General features: G+C 41.9%; 1 protein-coding gene across 5 annotated transcripts in view; it reads right to left on the minus strand.

Annotated features, from left to right (window-relative positions):
- Positions 1 to 4,421: 4,421 nt before the first annotated feature.
- Positions 4,422 to 27,819, minus strand: part of ACOT9 (acyl-CoA thioesterase 9) — a 34,540-nt gene continuing 11,142 nt past the window's right edge. For 3 of the 5 annotated variants that reach the window (XM_079911709.1, XM_079911710.1, XM_079911708.1), the window contains 10 exons: positions 24,104 to 24,187; positions 23,623 to 23,726; positions 18,821 to 18,894; positions 13,595 to 13,662; positions 12,799 to 12,910; positions 12,546 to 12,636; positions 12,283 to 12,368; positions 11,783 to 11,870; positions 11,483 to 11,633; positions 9,063 to 11,059 (listed from right to left, as the gene is read on the minus strand). In XM_079911709.1, coding sequence (XP_079767835.1) covers positions 10,971 to 11,059; positions 11,483 to 11,633; positions 11,783 to 11,870; positions 12,283 to 12,368; positions 12,546 to 12,636; positions 12,799 to 12,910; positions 13,595 to 13,662; positions 18,821 to 18,894; positions 23,623 to 23,726; positions 24,104 to 24,187 — 947 coding nt within the window. In that variant the 3' untranslated portion in view covers positions 9,063 to 10,970. Of the gene's footprint in view, positions 6,895 to 9,062; positions 11,060 to 11,482; positions 11,634 to 11,782; positions 11,871 to 12,282; positions 12,369 to 12,545; positions 12,637 to 12,798; positions 12,911 to 13,594; positions 13,663 to 18,820; positions 18,895 to 23,622; positions 23,727 to 24,103; positions 24,188 to 27,819 lie in introns of those variants that run through there. The other 2 variants (XR_013825842.1, XM_079911711.1) reach the window with 2 other exon arrangements.

The raw sequence follows: 27,819 nt of genomic DNA on the forward strand, positions 1-27,819 counted from the left end.
CGTCCTGTCTGCCACGCTAATCCCCTCTCAACACTCGCAAAAAGCCCCTCACCCCAGGGGAGGCCGTCCTAGAGTTGGGGATGTCCCTGGCCTCCTGGCTGACGCTCTGCGTTCTGTCATAAATGGCAGGGGATTAGTGACAGGCATTCAGACGTGGACACAGGAATTCAACTGCCATTTATAACCCTTTGCCATAGCAAAGTATGTTCTAAGTGCTACCTTACAGTCAACATTTTAGAAGCCAACTATTAGTAAAGTTGAAGACTGCTACTACTTTGGTGTTCAGACAGGTTTGTGATAATCCTGTCAATCAATACTTGCAATACAATTGGAATCTTATTCTCAGGTTTCCTCTTTCCAATTTTTTTACTCATGGAATAAGCTTTATCTTCTTGATTAATAGTTTCCATTCTTTGGAGCTTTTCTAGCCTCATGTTCATTTTAGGTATGTTTACAAGGAAGACAGCTATTTTTGGATCCATTCAAAAAAGCCAGTCATTAATGTTTTCATTCAACTTTCAGGAATTATTGATCACCTACTCTAAACACCTGGCATATATCAGTGACCGAAGACAAATTTCTGCCCTCAAAGAGCTTAGTATTTGATTACAAGCAGGTCCTAATAGTATAATTTCCAGGTACCTACAAATAAGTGAAAATACATCCTGATTCACCACTTTTCATATTAACTGGGTAATGTTAATAGCCTATAAATGCACTCCTCAGTGCCTTTTATCCCTTCAAACAGCTGACTTCTGAAAGTCCACAGGCCCAAAAGTATACCCTAAAGATGATCTCATGTGGCCATTTACAGAAGGCTAGAAAGAGTGTTCCAAAAGCACAGTCCCCTGCTCTGCTGGAGAGGATGGGCCCAGGCCTGACCAGGATGAGCTACAAGAGACAACTCCCAAACATGCTGACCTACCGTAATCTACAGCAGTGGTTCTCAACTGGGCACAATTTTCCCAAGGGACATAGTAATGTCTGGAGATGTTTTTGGTTGTCAACTATGGGAATGCTACTGGCATCTAGTGGGTACATGTCAAGGATGCTGCTAGACATCCTACAATGCACAGAACATACAACACAATTATCTGGTCCAAGTTGTCAATAGTAGTGAGGTTGAGAAACCCTTCTCTAGGGACAGTTGCCAACAGATTATGGAAAGGAGACCAGTATAGTTTAGTAGCTACCTGTGCAAGAGGAGGACAGACCATGACGTGACAGTAGAAGCTTATCCAAAATAATAGGTCAAGAGGTGGCCCGAAGTCTCTATGAAACACACTAGGATAATGTCTTTTCGGTGCACTTACATATATATGAATAACATCTGTGATTCCCTGCTTCTCCCTCAAATTTCTGACCTTCTGTTGAATATTTCCCAGTTAAGCCTAGCCAGTGTTCTGACCTTTACAATGATCAGAGTGGACTGCTCTTTCGGGGATTTCTTAGTCCCCAGAATCTCATGCAAGGAATCATTCCCCACCCCCATCATTTCTTCTATATCCAAGGGCACATTTAATCCTACACCCTAAACTTTCTATGTCAGTAGACTTCCAGGTTTTATATTTTGTTCTTAAATACATTAACCACTATTTTATTAATGATATTTTTATACCCTAACCCCCCCATATGATACCATGGAATGCATCCTTGTATTTTGTTACCCATGAATTCTGATGTTATGTCACTGAAATATCTTTGAGTAGAATTCTTAACATAAGAATGTGAAGAAATGTGTATTTCAGGTAAATATGTCCATAAAGGTCTCCATGCCAGTGTGTGTGGGGGTGTGTATAAATATTAATGTTTGTGTATACATGCATATACATACACATATACATACACACGTCTATAAAATTAAATTTTTTACTTAGCTTTTAAAAGGAAATAAAATATCATAGCTACTGTGTATTTAGTCTTAGACAGCAAAGCAACTTTTAGCAATTCCATTATTAACGTAATAACGCAATTTGGGCATAATGCTGTACACAAGTAAAATCCTAAAAAAAAATTTTTAAAGATCCACCTTCCTGAGCCTTAAGCTTAAATTTTTTAAATTAACAAAAAAGTCAAACGCCCAAATTCACCTGAATCATACATTCATTCATATGGAAGTTATTAACGACCTGCACACATGCAATATACTTTGCTACGCAATACAGATAAAAAGATACGACACAATCCGTTCCCTCAAGAAGCCCACAGTTTCCCAAAATCAGCATGTAAAAAGAGCAATACAGTGAATAAATGCTAAAAATGCTGACACCTGTGTTGGCTCCAAGGCCAGCATGAGCAATAACAAGGAAATATAGGGATGATGGAATGTGTCACAGGAGGGGAGGAGTAAGCCCATTTGCTATTCGTCCACTGAAGGCTGTATCTCCTGCCAGTGTACTGTCCTTATACAAAAAGGCAGTGCTTGGGGCTTCCCTGGTGGCACAGTGGTTAAGAATCCACCTGCCAATGCAGGGGACGTGGGTTCGAGCCCTGGTCCGGGAAGATCCCACATGCTGTGGAGCAACTAAGCCTATGCGCCACAACTACTGAGCCTGTGCTCTAGAGCCCGTGAGCCACAACTACTGAGCCCACGTGCCACAACTACCGAGCCCGTGCTCCACAACGAGAGAAGCCACTGCAGTGAGAAGCCCGTGCACGGCAACAAAAAGTAGCCCCCCCGCTCTCCGCAACTAGAGAAAGCCCACACACAGCAATGAAGACCCAATGCAGCCAAAACTAAAATAAATTTAAAATAAAAAAATAAATGAAAAGGCAGTGCTTGTGACCCAGCCTCAAGAGACAAAGCGTTGACTGGTCTTCCTCTCTCGTGATCATCTACTGGGAGATGGCACACACTATAGAGTTGATTGGCTAGATTCAAGGGTCCAGTGTATGGCCAAGGATAGAAGGTAAGAATTGAATCTGCAGGCCTGGGTTTGTTAACTTCAAGTTCTCGCCATTTGTGCAGCTCAGCCAGGACATCAGAAAAAGGATTTGCAAGTTTTCTATCAAAGGGAGTTATGTTGCACTGTAACCCAAAGCCCATGAGATGGCTCCCAGCACACCGAAATCCCCTTGTCCTGAGGCACCCTGTCAGAATAAACTAAAAGGGCATCAACTAACTCAAACGATTTTTGTTTTTAAACCAATCTAATTTAGAGGAAAAAATGGAAAAAAAACTTCTAAATTCAGACCAATCAAAACTAAGTACAACTCAAAGAAGCATGTTAATGTGTATTGAGAGAACCCCTTCCATTAATGACCATGACCCATGTAGATGTATATTTTACACTGTGACCTAGCACACCCATAAATGTGCATGTGCACCATGCACGTGCATAACAAGTTACACAATACTTACTATGGGTGATGCATTCTTTTATTTTTGTCATGTTGGCCACAACCCACTAAATTTCATGGCCTACTAATGGGTCACTTTTTTTTTAACAAATACATACATATAAAATATAAATTTAAATTTATATATGTGTGTGTGTATAAACAAAATCAGGATACAGTAAATGCCTGGCATATCAATACCCTGTCATGTAATTTTCCTTCCATTATGGTACAGTTCATTTGTTTTAGCCATACTATTCCCTCTATTAAAGGTACACAATTTCTGTGACAAAAAAAACAAAAATATCCTACCCTTTCTTTTGTTACTACAATCCTTCCTCTGAGGTATTACTTTTATCAATGCCTCTGGCTTACTGAATGGTTTTGAGAAGGTCCTGTTTTATTCTGAAGATCCTTTTTTTTCTTAGCATACACATCTTAACTGGAACTTGATTTTTTAAATTATGTGCAATATAGTCATTAAAATATTTCTCTAACCAAACAGCAAATCAAGTGAAGGGAAATAGGTCTAAATCAGGAAACTCTGGAATGAGAAAGCTGTCTCTCCTTTTATGGAGAAGGAAACAGAACCCAAAGAGATGAATCCTCTACCCTATGCCCTGAACTAGCTGGCTGCAGACATAGTTGAGACCTCAGAGGTGCCTAAGAGCCAGAATGCGAGCCAGCAGCACTCCTCCCACGTCACACTGCCTGCCCAAAACCCACCTGCTGGACCAAATGACCCCAAATCCACCTCAGATTGATCCCCTTAGATCAAAATAATCCCACGATACAACAGTTTTACTAGAAGCAACGTGACTGGTCAGGGGTCCTTAAATCCGTTTTTTTTGGTTTTTTTGTTTTTTTGCGGTATGCGGGCCCCTCACTGTTGTGGCCTCTCCCGTTGTGGAGCACAGGCTCTGGATGCGCAGGCTCAGCGGCCATGGCTCACGGGCCCAGCCGCTCCGCGGCATGTGGGATCTTCCCGGGCCGGGGCACGAACCCGTGTCCCCTGCATCAGCAGGCGGACTCTCAACCACTGCACCACCAGGGAAGCCCTTAAATCCGTTTTTGAACTTGCCGAATCCCTATTTTTAATTCCTCTTTCTTGTTATCTATTTTAAAGTAGTTCATTATTTGTTGCCCAGGGAGGGACAGAAAACATTCACAAGTCAATTTAGAGAGTCAATCACAACTGCAGCAAAAGTTTTTCTCTAAGAGCAAATGAAAACAAATGCCCAAAATATTTCAGCCATCCTTGCCTCTTATGGTTGAGACCAGATTGTATTCTCATGTATGTGTCTGTGTATGTGTGTGCGTGTGTGTGTGTGTTTATCTCACAAGTTAACCCTTTATCACACTGGTTGAGAAAATATATATGAAATGTGGCAAAGGGCCAAGATTCTAGACCTAGTCTAGGCCTACCCCACCTAACCCCACCTATATACAGTTACAAGGTGGGCTGTGGGAAGTTACTTTCCCTCTCTAAGTCTCACTTTCCTCATCTGAAAAAGTGGGTAATAATGGTATTGACCTCAAAGGCTGATTCTAAGGATTAAATTAGAAAATACATTTTGATGTCATTAGCACAGTGCTAAGAATCCAATATGTGTTTTAGCCATATATAAAATTTCTTATTTTATGATGATTATATACTGTGACTGATTTTTTCCTACACTGCACTAACATACAAGTTGCCATGGGGTTCTATATTACCAAATAAAGAATCCGTAGTTACTTCCAAATGTTTTCATATTAAAGCATAAAGCACTGAATTTGAGCTTGAGGTTCTTATACAGAAACAGAATAACACAAACTTATATTCTCTGTATCAAAATGGAGGCAAATATCTTATGAACTAACCTTCACCATCTTCCTGATGCACTTCCTTTCACCTCCCTCTTGTAATCTATAAAGGAGCATAATGCTAAAAAATTACTATTCAGAATTTGTTGTAAAGTTAAACGCATTGTTACAAGTTAACGTTTTAAAAAACATCAGCAGTGACAGCAAGAAATTATGCTCCTGTTGAAAAGCAAGACTGCCAACCCTGGAAAGCAGGAAAGTCAGTGAGATCTAAAATGCTGCCCTAAATTTGTTTTTAAGGAACATAATACTAATACTTGATTCTTCATAGCAAAAGAGGGCATAACGATTTACCCCTTAGACAATAGAACACAGAGTATAATCCCGGCTCTGTAAAAGTTACTAAAACTCCTAGTGTGTTCCATTTATTCATAGGTATTAACAACAACAACAAAGTCCATGATCAAATAAGTTTCACAAAAGCTGACATAAAAACTTAAACAGGTGTTCTAATGGCCCTACTTTTCAGTTTTTTGTAAGCTAATACGCATTATAAAATACCAGAGGAGAGGTATCCGATGCAGTATCTCCTAATGTTACTTGTCAATAAAATGTTTAAGACATTTTATAAAATCATATATTGTATTAAGTTGTTTATAATATAAACATATAAAATGTTTATGAAGGAGCATCTCACCAGTGTCCACGGACTTCACCCAGGAAAGAGAGTTGGATGCTTGGAATTACTCAGCCCCTTGCCATCCAGCCCTAGATACCACTGCTTTTTGAAACTGTTTTTTCTTACCAGCGGCCTTTCAATCATCCAACCAGTCGCCTCTCCCCAGTGATCATCTTTGTGAACTTCCATGACACCATTGATCACTCTGCACAAAAATGGCTTTGAGAAGCAGGAGGATGACGTAGTTAGGAGCTGGGAATCTGGCTGTTTGCTCATGGAGCCCGCGCACCACCATTTAAGAAGTCCAACTAGCCTCTTAAGAGAGGCCTGGCTGGCCCCCATCCGTTCCAGCCTCCCCAGCTGATGTGCCAGATGGTCTAGCCCCTGACGAGCTCCCAGGTGAGCACAGTTGCCTGAGTGACCCCAGCCAATGCCACACAGAGCAGAAGAACCTCCCAGATGAGCCCAGCCACCCCACAGAATCAAATGTGTCTTTTGAAAGATGAAAGGCCTTTTTCTCTGCCCAAATTCATTGAAAAGAAAAATAAAATGCTGAACTCCCTGGGGCGGGGGTGGAAGGCAAACTTCAGTTTTTCAGGACTCAAGCTACTGGCTCTATTCACAGAGAGGAGAAAGAGCAGACGGTATAGAGAATGCCAGTAGCAAAGGGAACACGTAGACATGCAGAATACTCGGGCTACCACGAGAAATGGAGCCACAGGACCACATGGGCACACGGAACACAGTGCAGAGCATACTAGCGTGAAGTGAACTCTTCTAAAGAAACCAAAAATAAAGACACCATCCTCGAAGACTGCCCAGTGAAGAACTACCTAAGCAAAAACTAAGAACTTGGTAATAAATGCCTGATGTAAAATGGGGTATCTCAGCATGGACTATTCAATACAAAACTATGTCCAACCCACATTAGGAGGTTCTGTGCTAGACAAGTAGCAGTGCTGGTACTGGTTAAAAGCCCACTACTCCTTAAAGAAGAGGAACAAAACACTAAACATCGACAACCTACTGTATATCCCTTGGAGTTTCCTTCATCTCATCTTCTTAAAGTCCTGTATTAAAAATAAAAAAATCTCTAGCTCTTATAAAAACTTTTACTGGTAGAAAACATATTTTGATTTAAAAATCTGATATTCAAAATTAATTGAACAAGTAATTTAACTAAAAAGACAATAAGCAATTTTTTAAGAGTTCAGTCTCAATAGAATTCAAAGAAAGGCAATTAATGAATGTCATTTTTCACCTACTAAAATGGCAAAGATGTTTTAAAAAGTAAAGGATAAGGGCTTCCTTGGTGGTGCAGTGGTTAAGAATCCGCCTGCCAATGCAGGTGACACAGGTCCAAGCCCTGGTCCAGGAAGATCCCACATGACGCAGAGCAACCAAGCCCGTGCGCCACAACTACTGAGCCTGCGCTCTAGAGCCCACGAGCCACAACTACCGAGCCCGCGTGCCAAAACTACTGAAGCCCACGTGCCTAGAGCCCGGCTGTGCTCTGCAACAAGAGAAGCCACTGCGATGAGAAGCCCGCGCAGTGCAACGAAGATTAGCCCCCGCTCACCGCAACCAGAAAAAGCCTGCACACAGCAACAAACACCCAACACAGACAAAAATAAATAAAATAAATTTTTTTAAAAAAGTAAAGGATAAAATTCAGCCAAGTTCAGGGAAATTGCTAATGAGTTAAGTGCATGTGTACAACTGCTCTGGAGGGATACGTGAACCATTCAAAGCCTTGAATGTGTGCATACGATTTTGACCTACAGATCACTTATCAACAATTTTCCAAAGGAAATAGTTTAATGATTAAATGTTTTAGTTTTAGGATATTTACTGCAACATTTCTTACAACAGCGAGAAAAGTTCTTGCAAAAGCTTCCGTGTACAGCACTAAGTGGTTAAATGCATAACGTACAATCTATACACCACCATGCAGTAGGTTTCTTAACTGAACTCCGCTTAACACGTTCACACAACTCCCCAGGGCCGTCCCTTCCTGCGAGGCAGCTCAGGGACCTCACCGGGTTATAGGCAGATCTGCAAAATGCTGTACTGAAGGGCCAGGTGAAGCTTAGGATGGTAGTAAGTACAGCGAGGGGGGCGAGGACTGATGCCAGCAAGCTTACGGTGCAGCACACGCTGGGTGCCATGAGTCCAACTGCACGCCTCCAGAGTAGTTGTTTGTTCCCATGACTATTTATGCCAGAAGTGCTCATTCATATTAACTGTGATTTCAATAAACATTAAATTAATACAAATTTTTTTAAAAGCACTCCAGCCGATTCTGACGCAGAGCCAAGTTTGTGACCGCTTTGTGTTTAGAACCCATACTCAAGACTGTTTCTTTCCTGGGAGGACCTCTTCAGAGATGAATTCTTTCCCTCTGTGCAGCCTGGTTTCTCTCTCTTCTGAACTTGATCAACTTCCCATCCCATCAAAGGAGAAACTGGGTCTTGGCTGCAGACTCGTCGGAATACGTCCCTTTGGGTTCCTAGGTGGCACTGTGACATTGGGTACAGCCTCCCTTACTATCAATACATTCCCAGCTTTACCGTTTACTTCTGAACCAGGTAGTGTGAATCCCAGCACCACCATCTACTAGCTGCGGGAGTCTGAGCAAATTATCAACCTCTCTATGCTTCAGATTCCTGAGTGGCCAAACCCGACAAGCGGGTTACAGAACCTACCTCATAGTGTTGGTGGAAGAAGTAAACACGTCAAGTGCTTAAGAGAGTGCCTATCTAGCAAGTGGCAAGCGCTCTGTGAGCATAAGCATCTGTAATTATTATTACTGTTCATGTTTGTTAATCAGATATATGCTGCCCAGCCCCTAGCAGAGTGTGCTGAAGAGCTGTCAGGTGAATGGAGGAATGAACACTTGGTCCTGTGTCTCCTGTATTCACCATCTGTGAACACCTCCTCTTGGCATGGTTCCTTTTTTTTTTTTGATACAACTTTATTGGAGTATAATTGCTTCACAGTGCTGTTACTCTCTGTTGTACAGCAAAGTGAATCAGCCACATGCATACATATATCCCCATATCCCCTCCCTCTTGAGCCTCCCTCTCACCCTCCCTATCCCACCCCTCTAGGTGGTCACAAAGCACCAAGCTGGTCTCCCTGTGCTATGCGGCTGCTTCCCACTAGCTAGCTATTTAGTGTATATGTGTCAATGCTACTCTCACTACACCCCAGCTTCCCCTTCCCCCCACCCGCCAGTGTCCTCAAGTCCATTCTCTATAAAGCATCTTTATTCCTGTCCTGCCACTAGGTTCATCAGTACCATTTTTGTTTTTAGATTCCATATATATGCGTTAGCATACAGTATTTGTTTTTCTGTCTGACTTACTTCATTCTGTATGACAATCTCTAGGTCCATCCACATCCTCACTACAAATAACTCAATTTTGTTTCTTTTCATGGCTGAGTAATATTCCATTGTATATATGTGCCGCATCTTCTTTATCCATTCATCTGATGATGGACACTTAGGTTGCTTCCATGTCCTGGCTATTGTAAATAGAGCTGCAATGAACATTTTGGCACATGACTCTTTTTGAATTATGGTTTTCTCAGGGTATATGCCCAGTAGTGGGATTGCTTGGGTCGTATGGTAGTTCTATTTTTAGTTTTTTAAGGAACCTCCATACTGTTCTCCATAGTGACTGTATCAATTTACATTCCCACCAACAGTGCAGGAGGGTTCCCTTTTCACCACACTCTCTCCAGCATTTACTGTTTCTAGATTTTTTGATAATGGGCATTCTGACCAGTGTGAGGTGATACCTCATTGTAGTTTTGATTTGCATTTCTCTAATAATTAGCGATGTGGAGCATCTTTTCATGTGCCGCTTCGCCATCTGCATGTCTTCTTTGCTGAAATGTCTATTTAGGTCTTCCACCCATTTTTTAATTGCGTTGTTTTTTTGATATTGAGCTCCATGAGCTGTTTGTATATTTTGGAGATTAATCCTTTGTCCATTGTTTCATTTGCAAATATTTTCTCCCATTCTGAGGGTTGTCTTTTCGTCTTGTTTATGGTTTCCTTTGCTGTGCAAAAGCTTTTAAGTTTCATTAGGTCCCATTTGTTTATTTTTGTTTTTATTTTCATTACTGTAGGAGGTGGGTCAAAAAAGAACTTGCTGTTGTTTATGTCAGAGTGTTTTTCCTATGTTTTCCTCTAAGAGTTTTATAGTGTCTGCTCTTACATTTAAGTCTTTAATCCATTTGGAGTTTTTGTGTATGGTGGTGTTAGGGAGTACTCTAATTTCATGCTTTTACATGTAGCTGTCCAGTTTTCCCAGCACCACTCATTGAAGAGGCTGTCTTTTCTCCACTGTATATTCTTGCCTCCTTTGTCATAAATTAGGTGACCATATGTGCATGGGTTTATCTCTGGGCTTTCTATCCTGTTCCATTGATCTACATTTCTGTTTTTGTGCCAGTACCATACCATCTTGATCACTGTAGCTTTGTAGTATAGTTTGAAGTCGGGGAGCCTGATTCCTCCAGCTCCATTTTTCTTTCTCAAGATTGCTTTGGCTATTTGGGGTCTTCTGTGTTTCCTTGGTATGTTTCAGATCTAAAGCTTCCCACAAATCCTTACAAATGCTGTGTCTTTTGTTGAATCCCTTTACTCCAACTTTTCATCTACCCTCTGCTAACAACAAAAGCTGGGAAATAGAAGGAGGCAAAAATACAAAGGAATCACATAGGGTTGATGGGATTTAAATAATACAGGGGAATTGCAGTAAAGGTCAGGTTTAAAGAATGCCCTCCAAATGCCCTGGCAGGAAACCATGTAGATTGATGGTTGCAATATGTGTAAGAAAAGAATGTGTCCAGTCACATAAAAAGGCATTCAGCCCTCATTTCCTGAGTAGACAGGAGGAAACGTGGTAGGTTCACAATTTAAATTGTCTTGAAAGTATTTATTATTCAATAATTCTTTCCCCCTCTGCCCCACCCAGCCATTCTCTCATTCTACTTTTCTGATCAACCTAAAAACTGAATACATCCTTCTTCTCTATGGAGGATGAGAATAAACACTAAGAGCGATATACTTGCTCAGGCCTTCATCAGGCACCGTGTCACTGTGGGGCACTGGCCTTCAACAAACGCGGTCTTCCTAGGGCTCGATGAGGTGGTCCTTTTTCAAGGTCACTGGTGCACTCATGGAGCTGAAATGCCTCTGCCCATCTAAATACAACATGGACTCTGGAACATAAGAGAGAGAGCTCTGGAGACATGTGCAGCACCTAAGAAAATCACTATACAAACACAAAACTACTTGGGAACACTGGGACAGCAATGAAAATTCAAAACCGGCACCAGGCATGTGCTGCTGGGCCAGAGAGTGCCTCGACTCTGGCCCTTTGGCTGGACCGGTCCTGACCACCAGTGGCTGCCTGCAGCTGACACTGGCCCTTCAGACAACAGCCAGGCAGGCAGACCAGCAATGGCCACCTGAACGCCATGAGGCATCCTGGCCTTCAGGGCTGCAGAATCTCAAAAGCACAATCCCCTAAAGACATGCTCTAGGGCTGATGGGCATCAGAGTACTTCCTACAACAATTTAAAAGGAGAGAAATGTCTTTAAAAGTTCCCCTCATTAGGGACAAGCAGTCATTTGCCACTTACCTCCATATGTTCTGGGGAAAACCAAGGGCACTTCTTTTTCCGACATGAACGTGAAATGAAAGACATTGGTGGTCATATGCTCTTTATCCTGTAGAGAGGCCACCTCACTGTGTACTCTGACTTGAATGTAATTTCCCTGAGTAAAGCAAACCTAAGCGATTATGGACACGATAGTTAGTTAATTGCATTAGGAAGGGGGAAGAAAGCAGTCATAAGAGAAACGGTGGCTTTAGAATATAAAAACCTCTCTTCTAGGCCCAAATAATAAAAATTGTATTTCATCTCTCATCACACACCTACCTGCGAAGAAAGAAACAGCAATGATCCAACCTCAACAGGTTTCTGAAACATGATATCATCCACGGCGACTATAAATGGTCGGGAACCACTGTTGGGAAAACACAGTACTTGTGGTCAACTGCAAAATTCAGATGATCTCTAGTTTTTTCCTGACAGTCAGCTGAAGCAAACTTTAAATGGTCAAAGAATAAACCTAGAGAAGGAGGGAATAACCATACCAGATGGTAAGAGATGGCACTGTGACCAGATCAGTATCTAAATCATCTTTTCCCTTCTGCGTATCATCACCCCTTTTTCTCAGCAGGCATTTAATGTACTAAGGGACAACATCAGAGCGAGAGCCTTCTAAAATGAAGGTCAAACCCACCTGGTACAAGTGTAGCATTTATTTAAAAACACAATATATTCCCAAACACATCCAGACGGGTCCAAAATGTTTCACTGAGTGAGGCAGTATAAACGGCTTCTCAGGAGTTAAGACTACCTGAAATCCAACTCACCCGAAGTTACAAGCAGTAGCCCATCCAAGTTCATATGCTTTCCTCATAAGGAAACCACCAAAGATTCGATTGAAAATGTTCCGCTCCTACAGGACATAAAATAAATATTAATAAATACAAGCCCTGTGACGATCCGAATCTGTAGAACAAAGGAATTCACAATGCCATAGAACAGAGGTCAGTTTGAAGGCGTGTCAACTCTTAGATGAGTGTCATGAGTCCAAGTTATCCTGTTTAGAAGATTTTTCACTAAATTCCAATACCTGAGGGTGGCAAATATCCAAGCTCTTCAGTTTTGAATTCTCCATCCACACTGCATTAGGAGGCAAAACTCGACTTCGAAAACTTACAGTCCTGTACAAATGGAGATCGAGTAAACACTGTCAATGCCATGGCTTTGCTGCTGAAGAGTAAAATATTTGCAAACAATGCCCAATATGTTCAAGCAAGTGTAGCTCGTGAGAAGGCCAAGGTTTAGATGCTTTCCCAACCAGGAATCTCACCGTCCTAACTTACTTTGGATCCAGCGTGTTAAGAAACATCTCATGTATGGCTGTCCTCTCCTCAGCAGTGGGAGCCATTTTCAGTAATGACATGGAGCTGAAGGCGACCCTTGTCCCCTTGTTCACTGGAACAGGAGACAATAAGGAGCTATGATCAGGAGGGCCACACTACAGCACTGGGCTGCCGACCGGGGCTGCCTCGGACCCTATAAACGCAGTATTTCCAGATTTCAAAAACCCCCTGGAAATTGCACATCTGTCCCAGAGAAGGCTGCTGAGGCTACATAACACTTTCAGTGATTTTTTGCTTTCAGATGGAAATCATGTCTGCTCAGTGTGAGACCACTTATAATCACCTTGACCTACAGCCCCAACCAGCAGTTATCTCATTAAGATACATTTCCCATTTCATTAAATGTGAGAAAACAAATTACTTCACTTAATATTGTATCATCAATAAAAACCGTTCAGGGCTTCCCTGGTGGCGCAGTGGTTGAGAGTCCGTCTGCCGATGCAGGGGACGTGGGTTCGTGACCCGGTCTGGGAAGGTCCCACATGCCGTGGAGCGTCTAGGCCCGTGAGCCATGCCTGCTGGGCCTGCGCGTCCGGAGCCTGTGCTCCGCAGCGGGAGAGGCCACAGCAGTGAGAGGCCCGCGTACCGCAAAAAAAAAAAAAAAAACCGTTCAAAGTATGGACTCTGTGGATACTTTACTGGTTTGAGGAGTCCATACATACTCTTAAATAATCTCCTCTGCAGTACAGTTAATGTGCTTTTTAAATTGTATCTTATTATGAACAAATTAATATACATTCTCCTTGTCTAAAGATCTCTTCTTCCTCTGGGCTTTCAAGGGTGAGTGGATTTACAAATGCCGGCCTAAAGAGAAGAAAAGAAAAGAAAAATTTTAAGACATGCCATTACCTAATAAAAACTGAAGGTGTTCATTTTGGGTAACACTTACTGACTGCTTCACATAAGAACTCTGAACAATTAGGGGACTCTTCTGGTTACAGACTTATATACACACTAGAAAGTTCACGTTGTAAAAGGATATGGCCACTTGCCAAAATGTTTCACCTGATTCTAATTATGAGGAAACAGTAAAATATAGGTTGTAGAACATTCTGTAAGACAACCGGCCTGGACTCTTCAAAAATGTCAGTGCCTTCCCAAGGCAATCTACAAATTCAATTCAATCCCTATCAAACTACCAATGGCATTTTTCACAAAACTGGAACAAAAAATTCTTAAACTTGTATGGAAACACAAAAGATCCCAAATAGCCAAAGCAATCTAGCAATTTGGCTAGAAAGAAAAACAGAGCTGGAGGAATCAGGCTCCCTGACTTCAGACTATACTACAAAACTAGTCATCAAAACAGTATGGTACTGGCACAAAAACAGAAATATAGATCAATGGAACAGGATAAAAGACCCAAAAATAAACCCATGCACTTATGGTCAATTAACCTATCACAAAGGAGGCAAAGAATATACATGGAGACAAAGACAGTCTCTTCAATAAGTGGTGCTGGGAAAACTGGACAGCTACATGTAAAAAAATGAAATTAGAACATTCTCTAACACCATACACAAAAATAAACTCAAAGTGGATTAAAGACCTAAACGTAAGACCAAATACTATAAAACTCCTAGAGGAAAACATAGGCAGGATACTCTTTGACATAAATCGCAGCAATATCTTTTTGGATCTGTCTCCTAGAGTAATGGAAATAAACACAAAAATAAACAAATGGGACCTAATTAAACTTAGAAGCTTTTGTACAGCAAGGGAAACCATAAACAAAATGAAAAGATAACCCTCAGAATGCGAGAAAATATTTGCAAACGGTGCAACTAACAAGGCATTAATCTCCAAAATATACAAACAGCTCATACAGCTCAATATCAAAAAAACAAACAACGCGATAAAAAATGGGCAGAAGATCTAAATAGACATTTCTCCAAAGAAGACATACAGATGGCCAAAAGGCACATGAAAAGATGCTCCACATCACTAATTATTAGAGAAATGCAAATCAAAACTACAATGAGATATCACCTCACACCAGTCAGAATGGCCATCATCAAAAAGTCTACAAATAATAAATGCTGGAGGGACTTCCCTAGTGGCCAGTGGGTAAGACTCCGAGCTCCCAATGCAGGGGGCCCAGGTTCGATCCCTGGTTGGGGAACTAGAGCCCACATGCATGCCGCAACTAAGAAGTCTGCATACCACAACTAAAGATCACGTATGCCGCAACTAAGACCTGGTGCAGCCAAGATAAGTAAATAATAAATAAATATTTTAAAATAATAATAATAATAAATACTGGAGAGGGTGTGGAGAAAAGGGAACCCTCCTATACTGTTGGTGGGAATGTAAATTGGTACAGCCACTATGGAAAACAGTATGGGAGTTCCTTAAAAAACTAAAAATAGAGCTACCATATTATCCAGCAATCCCACTACTCGGCATATATCTGGAGAAAACCATAATTTGAAAAGATACATGCACTCCGATGTTCACTGCAGCACTATTTACAATACCCAAGACATGGAAGCAACCTAAGAGTCCATCGACAGATGAATGGATAACGAAGATGTGGTATATATACAAAATGGAATATTATTCGGCCATAAAAAGAATGAAATAATGCCATTTGCAGCAACATAGATGCAACTAGAGATTATCATACTAAGTAAAGTAAGCCAGACAGAGAAGGACAAATATCATATGATATCACTTATATGTGGAATCGAAAAAAAATGATACAAATGAACTTATTTACAAAACAGAAATAGACTCACAGACATAGAATACAAACTTCTGGTTACCACAGGGGAAACTGGGGCGGGGGGATAAATTGGGAGTTTGGGATTAAAATATACACTCTGCTATATATAAAATAAATAACCAACGAGGACCTACTGTATAACACAAGGAACTATACTCGATATTTTGTAATAACCTATATGGGAAAAGAATCTGAAAAACAATAGAGATAGAGATAGAGATATGTAACTATCACTTTGCTGTACACCTGAAACTAACACAACATTGTAAATCAACTATACTTCAATAAAAAATTGTAAGAAGTCAACGTCTTAAAAGACAGAAAGCAGCAGGGGGATTATTTTAAGGGGAATTATTTAAAGAAACATGATTACCACATATAATATATGGTCCTTAATCAGACCCTGACTCGGGGGAAAAGGTTATAAAGAATATTTTAGGGACAATTGGCAAAGTTTGAATATGAATCATATATTAGATAATATAATTGTATCACCGTTAAATTTCTTGGATATAATAAAGGCACTGAGGTTATGTAGGAGAATGGCCTTATTCTTAGGAGATACATGCTGAATTAGGGTAAAGTAGTCTCAAACTTACTTTGAAACAATTCCAGGGGAAAAAGTATATATGTTTGTATTTATCGAGAAAGGACAAGAGTAAGGCAAATGTGGTAAAATGTTAATTCGAGAATTTAGGTGAAGGGCATATGGGTGCTCATTGCATTATTCTTTCTACATTTCTGTAGATGTGAAATTTTCCAAAATAAAACACTGAGAAAGGGATAGTACTTCACTGTGGTAGAATCCAAAGGTTGGATGAAAGAAAAACGGAAATGAAAGTACAGAAATGGGGGCTTCCCTGGTGGCGCAGTGGTTGAGAGTCCGCCTGCCGATGCAGGGGACACGGGTTCGTGCCCCGGTACGGGAAGATCCCACATGTCGCGGAGCGCCTGGGCCCGTGGGCCATGGCCACTGAGCCTGCGCGTCCGGAGCCTGTGCTCCACAACGGGAGAGGCCACAACAGTGAGAGGCCCGCATACTGCAAAAAAACAAAAAACAAAAAAACCCACAAAAGTACAGAAATGGCAGCTTGGAAAATTAGAATGCATCAGCTGGGAGAGAAGCTTTAAGTAACGCCCTCAGTGCTGGAAAAGGAGCCCCAGGGCAGCCCCTAGGAGCGGCAGGTCAGCTGGAGCTGGTGAGAGGAGCTAGAGAAGATGGGTGGATTCTTCGCTCAGATCAGAGTCACCAAGGGGTTTTTAGATCTTAAGTCGGGTTTCCAAGTCAGCTTTCCATGCAGCAGAAGAGATTTCTCATTGCAGACTCCTAACTCAAGTTTCTAAAACAAATTAGACTTCCCATAGGCCTCTAGACTCCGTCTGTACAAACAGCAATCCTGAAACGTTCCCCCCCTACCCAACTCCCACACACATAATTAAACAGTTTTTCCCAGTCTGAATGCCTTGTGTAACTGGCATTAGGGAACCAAGAATCCAATGTAAGAGAAAAATGATAAAGTGTTAAAGTCTGTACAGTTAAACTGGACTTGGAAATGACAGTACAAATTTATGAGGTTTTTTGTTTGCTTTTTAACATACATCCAAGCCCTGTCTACTGAAAAGGCCTAGAAACATGACAAACTAGTAACAACGTATAGTTCTAGTACCCAGATTTTGGTGTCTAAATACCAGTTTCCCACTAAAAGGAACCTGAGGACTCCTTGGAAAACTGGCTGATTCCAGCCCTGGGGCAGGAAATGTACAGAATGAGTCCAAGACATCTCATTGTACCAGAGAGCAGGAAGTTATCAAAGACTAACTAGGAAATGTCAAAATAGCTTGTCACAGCAGCCAGCTTAAAGGAGTTCCCACTGACCAAAGATGTTCACTCTGAGAAACAGGAAGAACAATGGCTGCAATGTATTAAAACATATTTACTATATTAAAATCCATGAACATACAATGATACTTTTTTAAAAAGCAAAATAGCAGAAAAACTATGTCATCACTAGCTAGTAAATGTGTAAATAAAAGCAAGAATGAAACACTGATCCTAACTTTCCTTTACAAACCAAATTGCCCTAGTTGATAAGGGAAAACTCTTCTTTACAGATCTCCAGCTAATAAATATAGAAAGAAATGACAGAATTTGAGAATCATTTTACATCCCCTAATGAAAATAATAAAAGCAATGATCAGCAAAGGACATTAAAAGCACTGGAGGAAGACTGACGGGAAACTAGCTATTCATAAGATTGGATACATTGGATACACCTTGTACTGTACTACACCTGTAGATTATTGCTGATCACAAGAGGATAAATTGAACTACACAAGGCAAAAATTAAAGTGTGTGGCTACTTGAACCCACACACTAATCTCAGCATTACTATGAGTGGGACAATCTATACCTCCTGACATGATACAATATGAGATACAGAGACATCATCACCTACGAAGTGCTCTCACCAAATACGCTGAACTCAAATCTAATCAAGGTTTAGACCTAACTTCAATTTACAGAAAGTACTAGGGAGAGTGAAACAAGTTAAAAAAAAAATACCACAAGGAAGCAATGAGACAAATCCAGAAAGTGGGACACTGTAAAGAACAATCAATCTGGGCTTTCAACCAGTTAATGATATGAAAGGATAAGGGGACAGTGGGGACACACAACCATTCCAGATTAAAACAGACTGATGAGACTGCACAATTCTATGAATATACTAAAAGCCATTAAATTGTACACTTTCAATGGGTGAACTGTATGGTATGTGAATTATATCTCAATAAAGCTGTTAACAAAAAAAACAGACTTAAGAGATATACAAATCAAATGTAATATGTGGACCTTGTTTGGATCCTGATTTGAATAAGTCGTTAAAGATATGTGGGAAAAAGTGAATATGAACTATTAGAATATATTAAGGACTTACTATTATTTTTGTTAGGTGTGCAAATGGTAATGTAGTTATTTAAGGAAATAGCCTCATTTTTAAAGCAGTGCCCTACACTGAAGTATTTAGAGGTGAAATGTCATTATGTCTGGGATTTGCTTTAAAATATTATAAAGAAAATAATATACTTTAAAAAAAACAGAAGAAGCAAATATGGCAAAATTTTAAAACTCTTAAGTCTAGGTGATGGTATCCTAGAAATTTATTAAAGTCTTCTCTTCAATTTTACGTATCTTTGATATTTTTCAAAATAAAGAATTAGGAACAAAACTGCAATTACCCTTTGTTTTCAGAATCACGAGCCACCATTACAAATGTCGCATCCAAAACAGGGGAAAATTCATTGTCGTGTAACTAGAGAACAAAGGAAAGAAAATGCAGATGTAAGAAATGCATTTACTGGGAAGACCTACTACAATCCTAACTGATATCACAGCCTTTGGGAAAGGCTGAAATTAGCAAAACAGGACGAGTGCTTTCACTAACCACCATCTGCTGAGATGCCAGGCACACAACTGGGCTCTAGGGGGGAAAAGGCAGCAAGAGTGAAGAGTCTGTGGTCTAGCGGAGGAGAGAGATACCCAAAAACCCAAACAGTGCACAGTGCGAGAAGTGCTGGGATGGGCACAAACTATGGGCCTTGGAGCTGTGAGTGACTGGGACCCAAGGGCAAGGGTCACGGGGGGACCTTGTGCATCACCATCATTTAAGCGTCCCGCATCTTGCAGAACGCTGGCTTTCTCCAGGCCTACCTGTCCTCCCAAAGGCACACACAGCCAGGCGGACCTCCCATCGCTCTCCCAGACATTTGTATTTTCAGGGAACTTGAGTGTGCCAACTACCAGGATGTGTTTGTTTCCTTAGCCTGGCACAGGGGCTTCCAAGAAAGGGTAAGATCAATGAGAATTCTGTGGATTAAGCTAAATATTTACAGTGCAGAGGCCATTGAGAGTTTAAGGTATTTTTTTTTTTCCCTAGAAGTCTGTACTTCCAGGAGAGTCATATCATCAAGTCATATCGTAACCTGAGGGTACAGGTGGTTCCATCCTCAACAAACCGACCACTAGTCCTCATCACCACTACCTGTTCAGGCCGTTATGAGCCTTCCCCCTCGACTTGCAGAAGAGTCTCACCAATCTTACTATGTCCCTGTCCTATTCAAACCTTGCAAGAGGTCTTCCTTTATCCCAGCATCTGGTCTACGCCTGCTGGCATTCTATGTAAAGTCTCTACCACGGAGCCCAGATTCCACTCTAGTGTTCACCAAACACTCCCGGCATGCCTGCACTCCTTTCTCTAGCCACAGCCGACAACTTGGAGGTCCTGAAATGTCCCATTTTGTCACCTGACCGCCTCCCCTCCAGGCCTTTGCCAGATGCCTTCCTCAGGGCCGGATTCCTCAAGACACTCCTCCCCTCCCTGGCCCCAGCCCTACTCCCCAGGCAGAGTTCATCACTCCCTCCTTTGTTTGCCACCTAAGTGGAAACAAAGTCCTCTCCTGACAGCGGTTCTCAACATAAGCGAGGAAGATGTCATCCCCTGGAGGGCATCTGGAAATGTGCAGTGCTAGTGATGGCTGTCCCATGAGCTGGGGGACACTACTAGCGCAGCGAGGGGTAACCAAAGAGCTAAACAGCTCACAAGGCAGGGAACGGTCCTGCAAAGAATTTTCCCACATACAATGCCAATACTGTCCCTGTTCAGAAATAGTGCGTAATAATTTACTATATCATAATCATTTATTTATGTGTCTGTCTCCCTACTGCACCAAGAGCTCCTTGAGGACAACGACCATTTTTATTCTCATTTGTTTCCCATCAATTGACACAAAGGCTGGCAGACAGCAGATACCGGATCGATGGCTGCCAACTGCCGACGAATGAACTGAGGCAGCTAACTACTGAGCACTACTAGAGTGTGAACTCCAAGAGAATGGAACTTCCTGTTTTGCTCACTGTTGTACACCGAGCACAGACGGGGCACTCCATAAATCACTGCTAAGTCAACGTTAAATGAATGCCGTCAGGAAGTGGGCGAGGTGACTCACACCCAGATCCTGTTGTTGAGGCGCACATAGTCGAGTGGAAGAGAAAAGGCGTGCATACACAGCTCTGCAAGGCAGAGGACAGCAGGTCCCAGGAGAGAAGGTCAGAGGGAAGGAGGCGTGGGGAAGGAACAGGTACTATGAGCTGAAAAGATCAGGGAAGGTTTCGAGCATGAAGTGACCCAGAAGCACAGGTGGAATATGGATATGCAGAGCCAGAGCCCAAGGAATCCCGGCAAAAGGAAAAGCGTGCGCGAGGATGCTCATCCGCTCACCTACTGTTTACGTTCCAGTGTGTTACAATGAACACTAGTGCTGAGCATCGGGGATGCAAGGTGAACAGCTCTCTACTCTTAGGATGCTCAAGGTCTCCAGCTGTGCGCTCCAAAAAGGTGTGTGAACGGTAAGTTGGAGGGAATATAGCTGCAAAGGTAGGTTGGTGCTAGTTTATGGAGCACCTTAGATCCTAACTAGTCAAAGCAATTTAGACTTTGATCCACAGATAATGGTCACGGAAGGGTTTTGAGAAGGGAAGAGATGTGATTGAAGATCGGCTTTGGAAGACCTATCTGGAAGAGATGTGTAAAATTAACACAGAGAGAACAGACAAGAGGCAGGCAGAGTAATTAAAAGATAGCTAAAGTACTCACACAAGAGGCAGTGAGGGCTTGAATGAAACACAGAGGTCAAAGGGGAGGGAAAGAAAGGACTCTGGTGAGTAGCTGTGGGTGATGAATTCGCAAGACTTGGCAAAAGGCTGCACAGGAAAGGGAAAAAAAATTAAAGCTTTCACAAAGGTTTGGAGCTGGGAGAAATCGGAGGGTGGCAAAGGGGAAACCTGAGGAGGGTCAGGATTGGAAAGGAAGCTGATGCACTCAGTTTGGAACACACTGGACTTGAGGTAGCGAGAGCACACTCGGAAGAGAGCTCTAACAGGAACCCCAAAAGGCAGGTCTGACGGTCAAGCAGGACCACCTCCATAGTAATGACGATAAAGTAATATAATGGCCAACATTTGATCAGTGGTTACTGTGATAACAAAACAGCATCTCACAGAAGGCAAGAAATTTGCCCACAGTCACATGGCTAATAAGCAGCAGAGCTGGGATTTGAACTTACATTTCAGCCAAACCAGAGGCAGGGTACCTATTGCCAAGCTGCCTCTCTGGAATAAAGGATCACTCAAGCCGTGAGTTATTAATCAAAATGGCCAATGAGAAATGCAAATTTAAAACAAAAGTCTGTACTTCTCTGGCACTGATTTTCACTGGCTCTCTCCTCCCAATAATTCCTGTATCTCTTTTTCAACCTATTTGTCCAAGATTCCTTAGAAAGAAGGTCTTATTCCAGGAATCCACCGTGCATCAACCATGAAGATTAAAAAAGGGTGCGAACAAATCAGAGGAGCATCCCCAACAACTTTACGATATTTGCTTTAAAAGCAGTATTACCGTCAGTTACAGCAACATGGAAGTTAAAAAATTCAACTGTTTACATACAGCATCAAATAAAAAACTACTTACCTATTTTGACAAACAACTTTAATTACTGCAGAGCAACCTTCAGACTTTTTCCAAAACGTGAAATGCTTCATAATTTCACGTATCTGAATGACAGATCCACTGAATACCCTGACATAACTGAATAAGTCACCCTTAAGTAAGTTTTCACAATGAAATCTTCAACATACTCTGAATTATTTGATTTCTGTACTATGACCCTCTTTGAGGTACTTTTTCTTGACAAATTTCTTCATTTCTTTATAATAGCTATTCTGAGTTATGCTCATTAGAGAGGCTGTTCCTAACTGCTGTAGTAATCTCAGTGACTGTTATGGGTTGAACTGTTTCCCCCAACAAGATATGTTGACGTCCTAACCCTCAGTACCTGTGCACGTGACTTTATTTGGACATAGGGTTGCTGCAGATGTAATCAGGTAAGATGAGGTCACACAGGAGTAGGTGGGCCCTTAATCCAGTATCACTGATGTCCTTATAAGAAGAGAAGAGGACTCACCTGGTGGCACAGTGGTTAAGAATCTGCCTGCCAATGCAAGGGACAGTTTCGATTCCTGGTCTGGGAAGATCCCACATGCCGCAGAGCAACTAAGCCCGTGTGCCACAACTACTGAGTCTGTACTCTAGAGCCCACAAGCCACAGCTACTGAGCCCATGTGCTGCAACTACTGAGCCCATGCTCCATAACTACTGAAGCCCGTGCACTCTAGGGGTCCGCATGCCGCATCTACTGAGCCCACATGCTGCAACTACTGAAGCCCACACGCCTACAGCCCATGCTCTGCAACAAGAGAAGCCATCACAATGAGAAGCCCACGCACTGCAACAAGGAATAGCCCCCCACTCGCCCCAACTAGAGAAAGCCCACATGCAGCAACAAAGACCCAACGCAGCCAATAAATAAATAAAAGAAGAGAAGAGAAGAGACACAGACACACAAGAGAAAAATGCTATGTGATGAAGAAGGAAGAGATTGAAGTGTTACAACTACAAGCCAAGGTATGCCAAAGGGCCAGCAAACCACTAGAAGCTAGGAAGAAAGCACGGAAGGCTTCTCCCCTACGGGTTTTAGATAGAGCATGGTCCTACTGAGACCTTGATTTTGGATTTCCAGCCTCTCAATTGTTAAGACAATTAATTTATGTTGTTTTAAGCCACATGGTTTGTGGTACTTTGCTACAGCAGCCCTAGGAAACTAACAGTCACCAATCCGATTCATGCTTAACAGAACTCAGACTGTAGGGAAATTCTCTGGGGCAAAACTAGAAACAAGTACCTTAACATGGAGCTGTATATGATTTCAAAGTAATAAACAGTAAGCATAAACACCAAATTACGTGTCAGTCTATGTCCAGGAGGAGGATATTAACACACCATCTGTATGACGTGAACTTGAATTGTTTTTCTATAAATGGGTGAACTATATATCTGTCTATGGATAGACAGGTGAATAAGCTTTTCTTTCACTGAGACTAGCTGGTTGTATTGGAACAAGGGGGCAGTCTTCGGGCATAGACACACCTGGAACATATGCATCTTCACTTCCATGGACGTCTTCCCAACCCAACTAACATGGCCACTGAACTTGATGTCCTGTTCTGGGCTTAAGCTCTTCTTACACATATCTACAAAACAGAAAAATCAACCTGAGCCCAAACCATACTCCAAATGTTCTATACTGTAAATGGACAATTTCATTTGAAATTCTGGCAAATTTCACTATATTTCCTTTTTGTCTTCAAAACTAAAAATAATTTTTCAAAAATAATTTTTGAAAAATTAGACAATGCAAAGAGTATAAAAAATAAAACTGGAATCATGTAAAACTCTTCTACCCAAAGATAATTATAATAAATATCTTGGTATATTGCAATCTAGACATTTTCATATGCACATATATACATAAAAATTCCCCCATAAAAGGAAAACATTTCCTCTAATCTCAATAATATTTTATAATTACTAAAAATTCTAAGTATGTCTAGAAAATAATATCACTTACCAATCCTGTCCACCAGGGCTGTAACTATTGATAAAGGAGACATCTTAGCTGAATGAATTTTGTTGTGCATGTAGCAAATAAGAACTGTAGGAAAACAGAAGAGAACCAAATAAAGGAAAAGCAAAATTATTTTTTAACATTCGCAATTTACTCCCTGAAATCAGACAGGGACCTGCTGGGGAATGGACTTGGGGATATGGGGAGGAGGAAGGGTAAGCTGTGACAGGGCGGGAGGGTGGCATGGACATATATACACTACGAAGCGTGGAATGGATAGCTAGTGGGAAGCAGCCGCATAGCACAGGGAGATCAGCTCGGTGCTTTGTGACCACCGAGAGGGGTGGGATAGGGAGGGTGGGAGGGAGGGAGACGCAAGAGGGAAGAGATATGGGAACATATGTGTATGTATAACTGATTCACTTTGTTATAAAGCAGAAACTAACACACCATTGTAAAGCAATTATACTCCAATAAAGATGTTAAAATTAATTAATTAATTTTTTAAAAAAGAATTGGTATGTGAGAACAAAGATGAAAAACAGGAACCTGATACAAAATCCTGATGTCCAAGCTGAACTATATAGACCATTTAAATCAGAATCTGCAGAAGTCGAATCCAGGCATCAGTTTTTAAAGCTACTCAGGTGATTTCAATTAGCATCCATGGCTCAGAACTGCAGATATAAAATAACAACCCTTTCTGACTTACTTATATACACTACCAAATGTAAGGTAGATAGCTAGTGGGAAGCAGCCGCATAGCACAGGGAGATCAGCTCTGTGCTTTGTGACCACCTAGAGGGGTGGGATGGGGGGTGGGGGGGAGGGAGACGCAAGAGGGAAGAGATATGGGAACATATGTATATGTATAGCTGATTCACTTTGTTGTGAAGCAGAAACTGGCACACATTGTAAAGCAATTATACTCCAATAAAGATGTAAAAAATAAAATAAAATAAAAAATAAAGTCTTATCTGGTTTTGAAGACCCAATCCTCCATATTCCACCAGTGGTCGTTTCCTAGAACCAAAGACTTTTTTATACATTGAAGAGATCTGGGAAACCTCTACTCTGACTGTTCGATTTTAGATTTGGTGAGGAAACTGAAGCCCAAAGCCCAGGCCCGCCAGGTGGCTTATTACCACTCAACAGAGACACAGTGCCTAAATCAGAAAAAGACCCCAGCACATGAGTCTGACAGCATCAGACATCTTCAAAAAAGAGAAACAAATCACAAGGGCTCAGCTACCTGTTTTCCTCTTGACTCCTTCCTAATCATGAAGCTATTATTTGCCTCAGAGTTCTCCCTCCTTCCCTAAATCACCCTCAGCTCCTACACCACCCTGTGGTTATCTGTGTACTTTCCATATTTTAACAAGCATTTAAAGGTACAAAGCATGGTTCTATGTACCTCACAAATATCAACTCATTTAAAACTGTACTGTACTTCTTTATAGTGGTCTCCCTGCTTGCCCTATGATTCATTCAAATTTGTATCATCGGGACTTCCCTGGTAGCACAGTGGTTAAGCATCCTCCTGCCAAAGCAGGGGACACGGGTTCGAGCCCTGGTCTGGGAAGATCCCACATGCCACGGAGCAACTAAGCCTGTGCGCCACAACTACTGAGCCTGTGCTCTAGAGCCTATGAGCCACAACTACTGAGCCTGCGTGCCACAACTACTGAAGTCCACACGCCTAGAGCCCATGCTCCTCAACAAAGACAAGCCACCCCAATGGGAAGCCCGCACACCTCAACAAAGAGTAGCCCCTGCTCGCCGCAACTAGAGGAAGCCCGTGCGCAGCAACGAAGACCCAACGCAGCCAAAAATAAAAGAATAAATAAATTTATTAAAAACAAATTGTTTATCATCAACCCTCAGGACAGGGTCTGTGCTCAATAAATACTCGTTGAGCAACAACAAACCCTTTCATCCATGCACCTGCTAAAGAATGTAGTGGGGGGATGAGGGGCGAAAGGCAAGAAACTCCATTCAAAAAACTTGTGGTACCCAGAGAAGAAATCCTAAGTGTTTGACCTTCCAAAGCATTAGTGGAAGTGAAAGCAAGAGAAAAGGTCCAAGAGCTAAGAAGAAGGAAGGCTTGACAAGACCTGAATTAACTCAGGTTTCTAACTTGCATGAGTGAAGATGGTGTACCATTCACTGAGAAACAGAATACAGCACAGGAAGAGCAGAATGGACTGTTTTCAACATGCTGAATTTGAGAAGTCCACGGCACATCCAAATGAAGATGGCCAGTAGGCAGGAGGACAAACTGGTCTGCAACTCACAAAGCACGCCAGGAAATGTAGCTTCTGAAGTATTCCACATACTGAGAGCAACTGAAGCACTGGGATTGAAGATTATTTATAGAGAAAGTGCAGATACCAACAACAAAAAGGGCAGCAGACGAAACCCTGAAGATAAGCGACATTTAAAGGATCAACAGAGAAAGAGGAATCTACAAAGGAGACTGGGAAGTAGCAGCCTGAGAGGCAGGAGGAAATGTCACCAAGGCCCAAGGGTGAGTTTGACATCATTAGGAGCTTCAAAGAGTTTGGCACAATCAGCTCAATGGCATGGAGGAGCAGAAGCCAGAACACAAAGGTAGCTCTAAAGTGAGAGAGAAAGAAAACTGGAGAGTGTTATAAGGGAAGGACACTTTACCTATTTTTCACTGGAAGATGCAGAGCCTTGAATATGTTTAGAAGTTAAGGGAAAAGTGAGGTTGAGAAAAGGCTTGAGATACGAGGGAGATATCTTCAGGGTAAGTGATAAGGCAAGTTCCTTGAAGAAACGGAAGGAATAGAATCAAGTGAACAGGTGAAAGGGACTGGCCATCAACAGGAGGTGATGAAGAAAAACAGGGTAGTGGCAGGGGAGTTTGTATATTTAGGGACACCTAAGTAAACCGAAGTCAAGTGAGTGAGTGAGTGAGTGAGTGAGTGTGTGTGTGTGTGTGTGTGTGTGTGTGTGTGAGTGATTCTTTTTTAAAAGGCCAATAAGAATTTTAAAGCAGGTTTATTTAATCTGAAGAAAAATATAGCTAGCCGTAAGCCTAACAATGGATTTGTGTCTCTATTTTAAAGATTATTAGAGCGTTTTTTTAAACCCTTTCCCAACATTTCAGTCCAAAAGCCATTACGTAGGAGCAAGCAAGACAGACAGCCCAGAGTCGGGTGCTGAAGCCCAAGAGGGGTCAGGAAGATATGCAGGGAGGCAATGAGAGCAATGGCCCAGCATGCCGCAGCCCGAGCACAAGGAGGAGGGGGACCTGGGATGGAGCAGAATCCCACTGAGGTGAGGAGAGCGTTCATGAGGGTTTCGGGATGGCAGCAATATGAAACTGGCTACATACGGGGGAACTGATCAAATAAGTAAATGTACTACAGATAATGGAGCCAGCTGGAGAAGGGAATTACAAATATGAAAAGGGAGGAATTAAGAATGAACCTGTGGTTGAATTAGAATTGGAACTATCAGTATGAACCCAGGGTTCCGATAGATAGACAGATAGATAGACAGACAGACAGACAGGTAGACAGATAGGTAAGGAGGGAGAGACAGGGAGGGAGGAAGGAAGGGAGGGAGGGAGAGAGGAAGGAAGGAAGGAATACACATACAGGCAGGTATAGATGTAAATGTACATGTACGTGCATATATTCCCCAGCTCATCCACTGAAAGCACACAGGAATAGTGATACCTCAGCAACAAT

Source organism: Stenella coeruleoalba (genome assembly GCF_951394435.1).
Source record: "Stenella coeruleoalba genome assembly, chromosome: X".
NCBI classification, from domain to species: domain Eukaryota; kingdom Metazoa; phylum Chordata; class Mammalia; order Artiodactyla; family Delphinidae; genus Stenella; species Stenella coeruleoalba.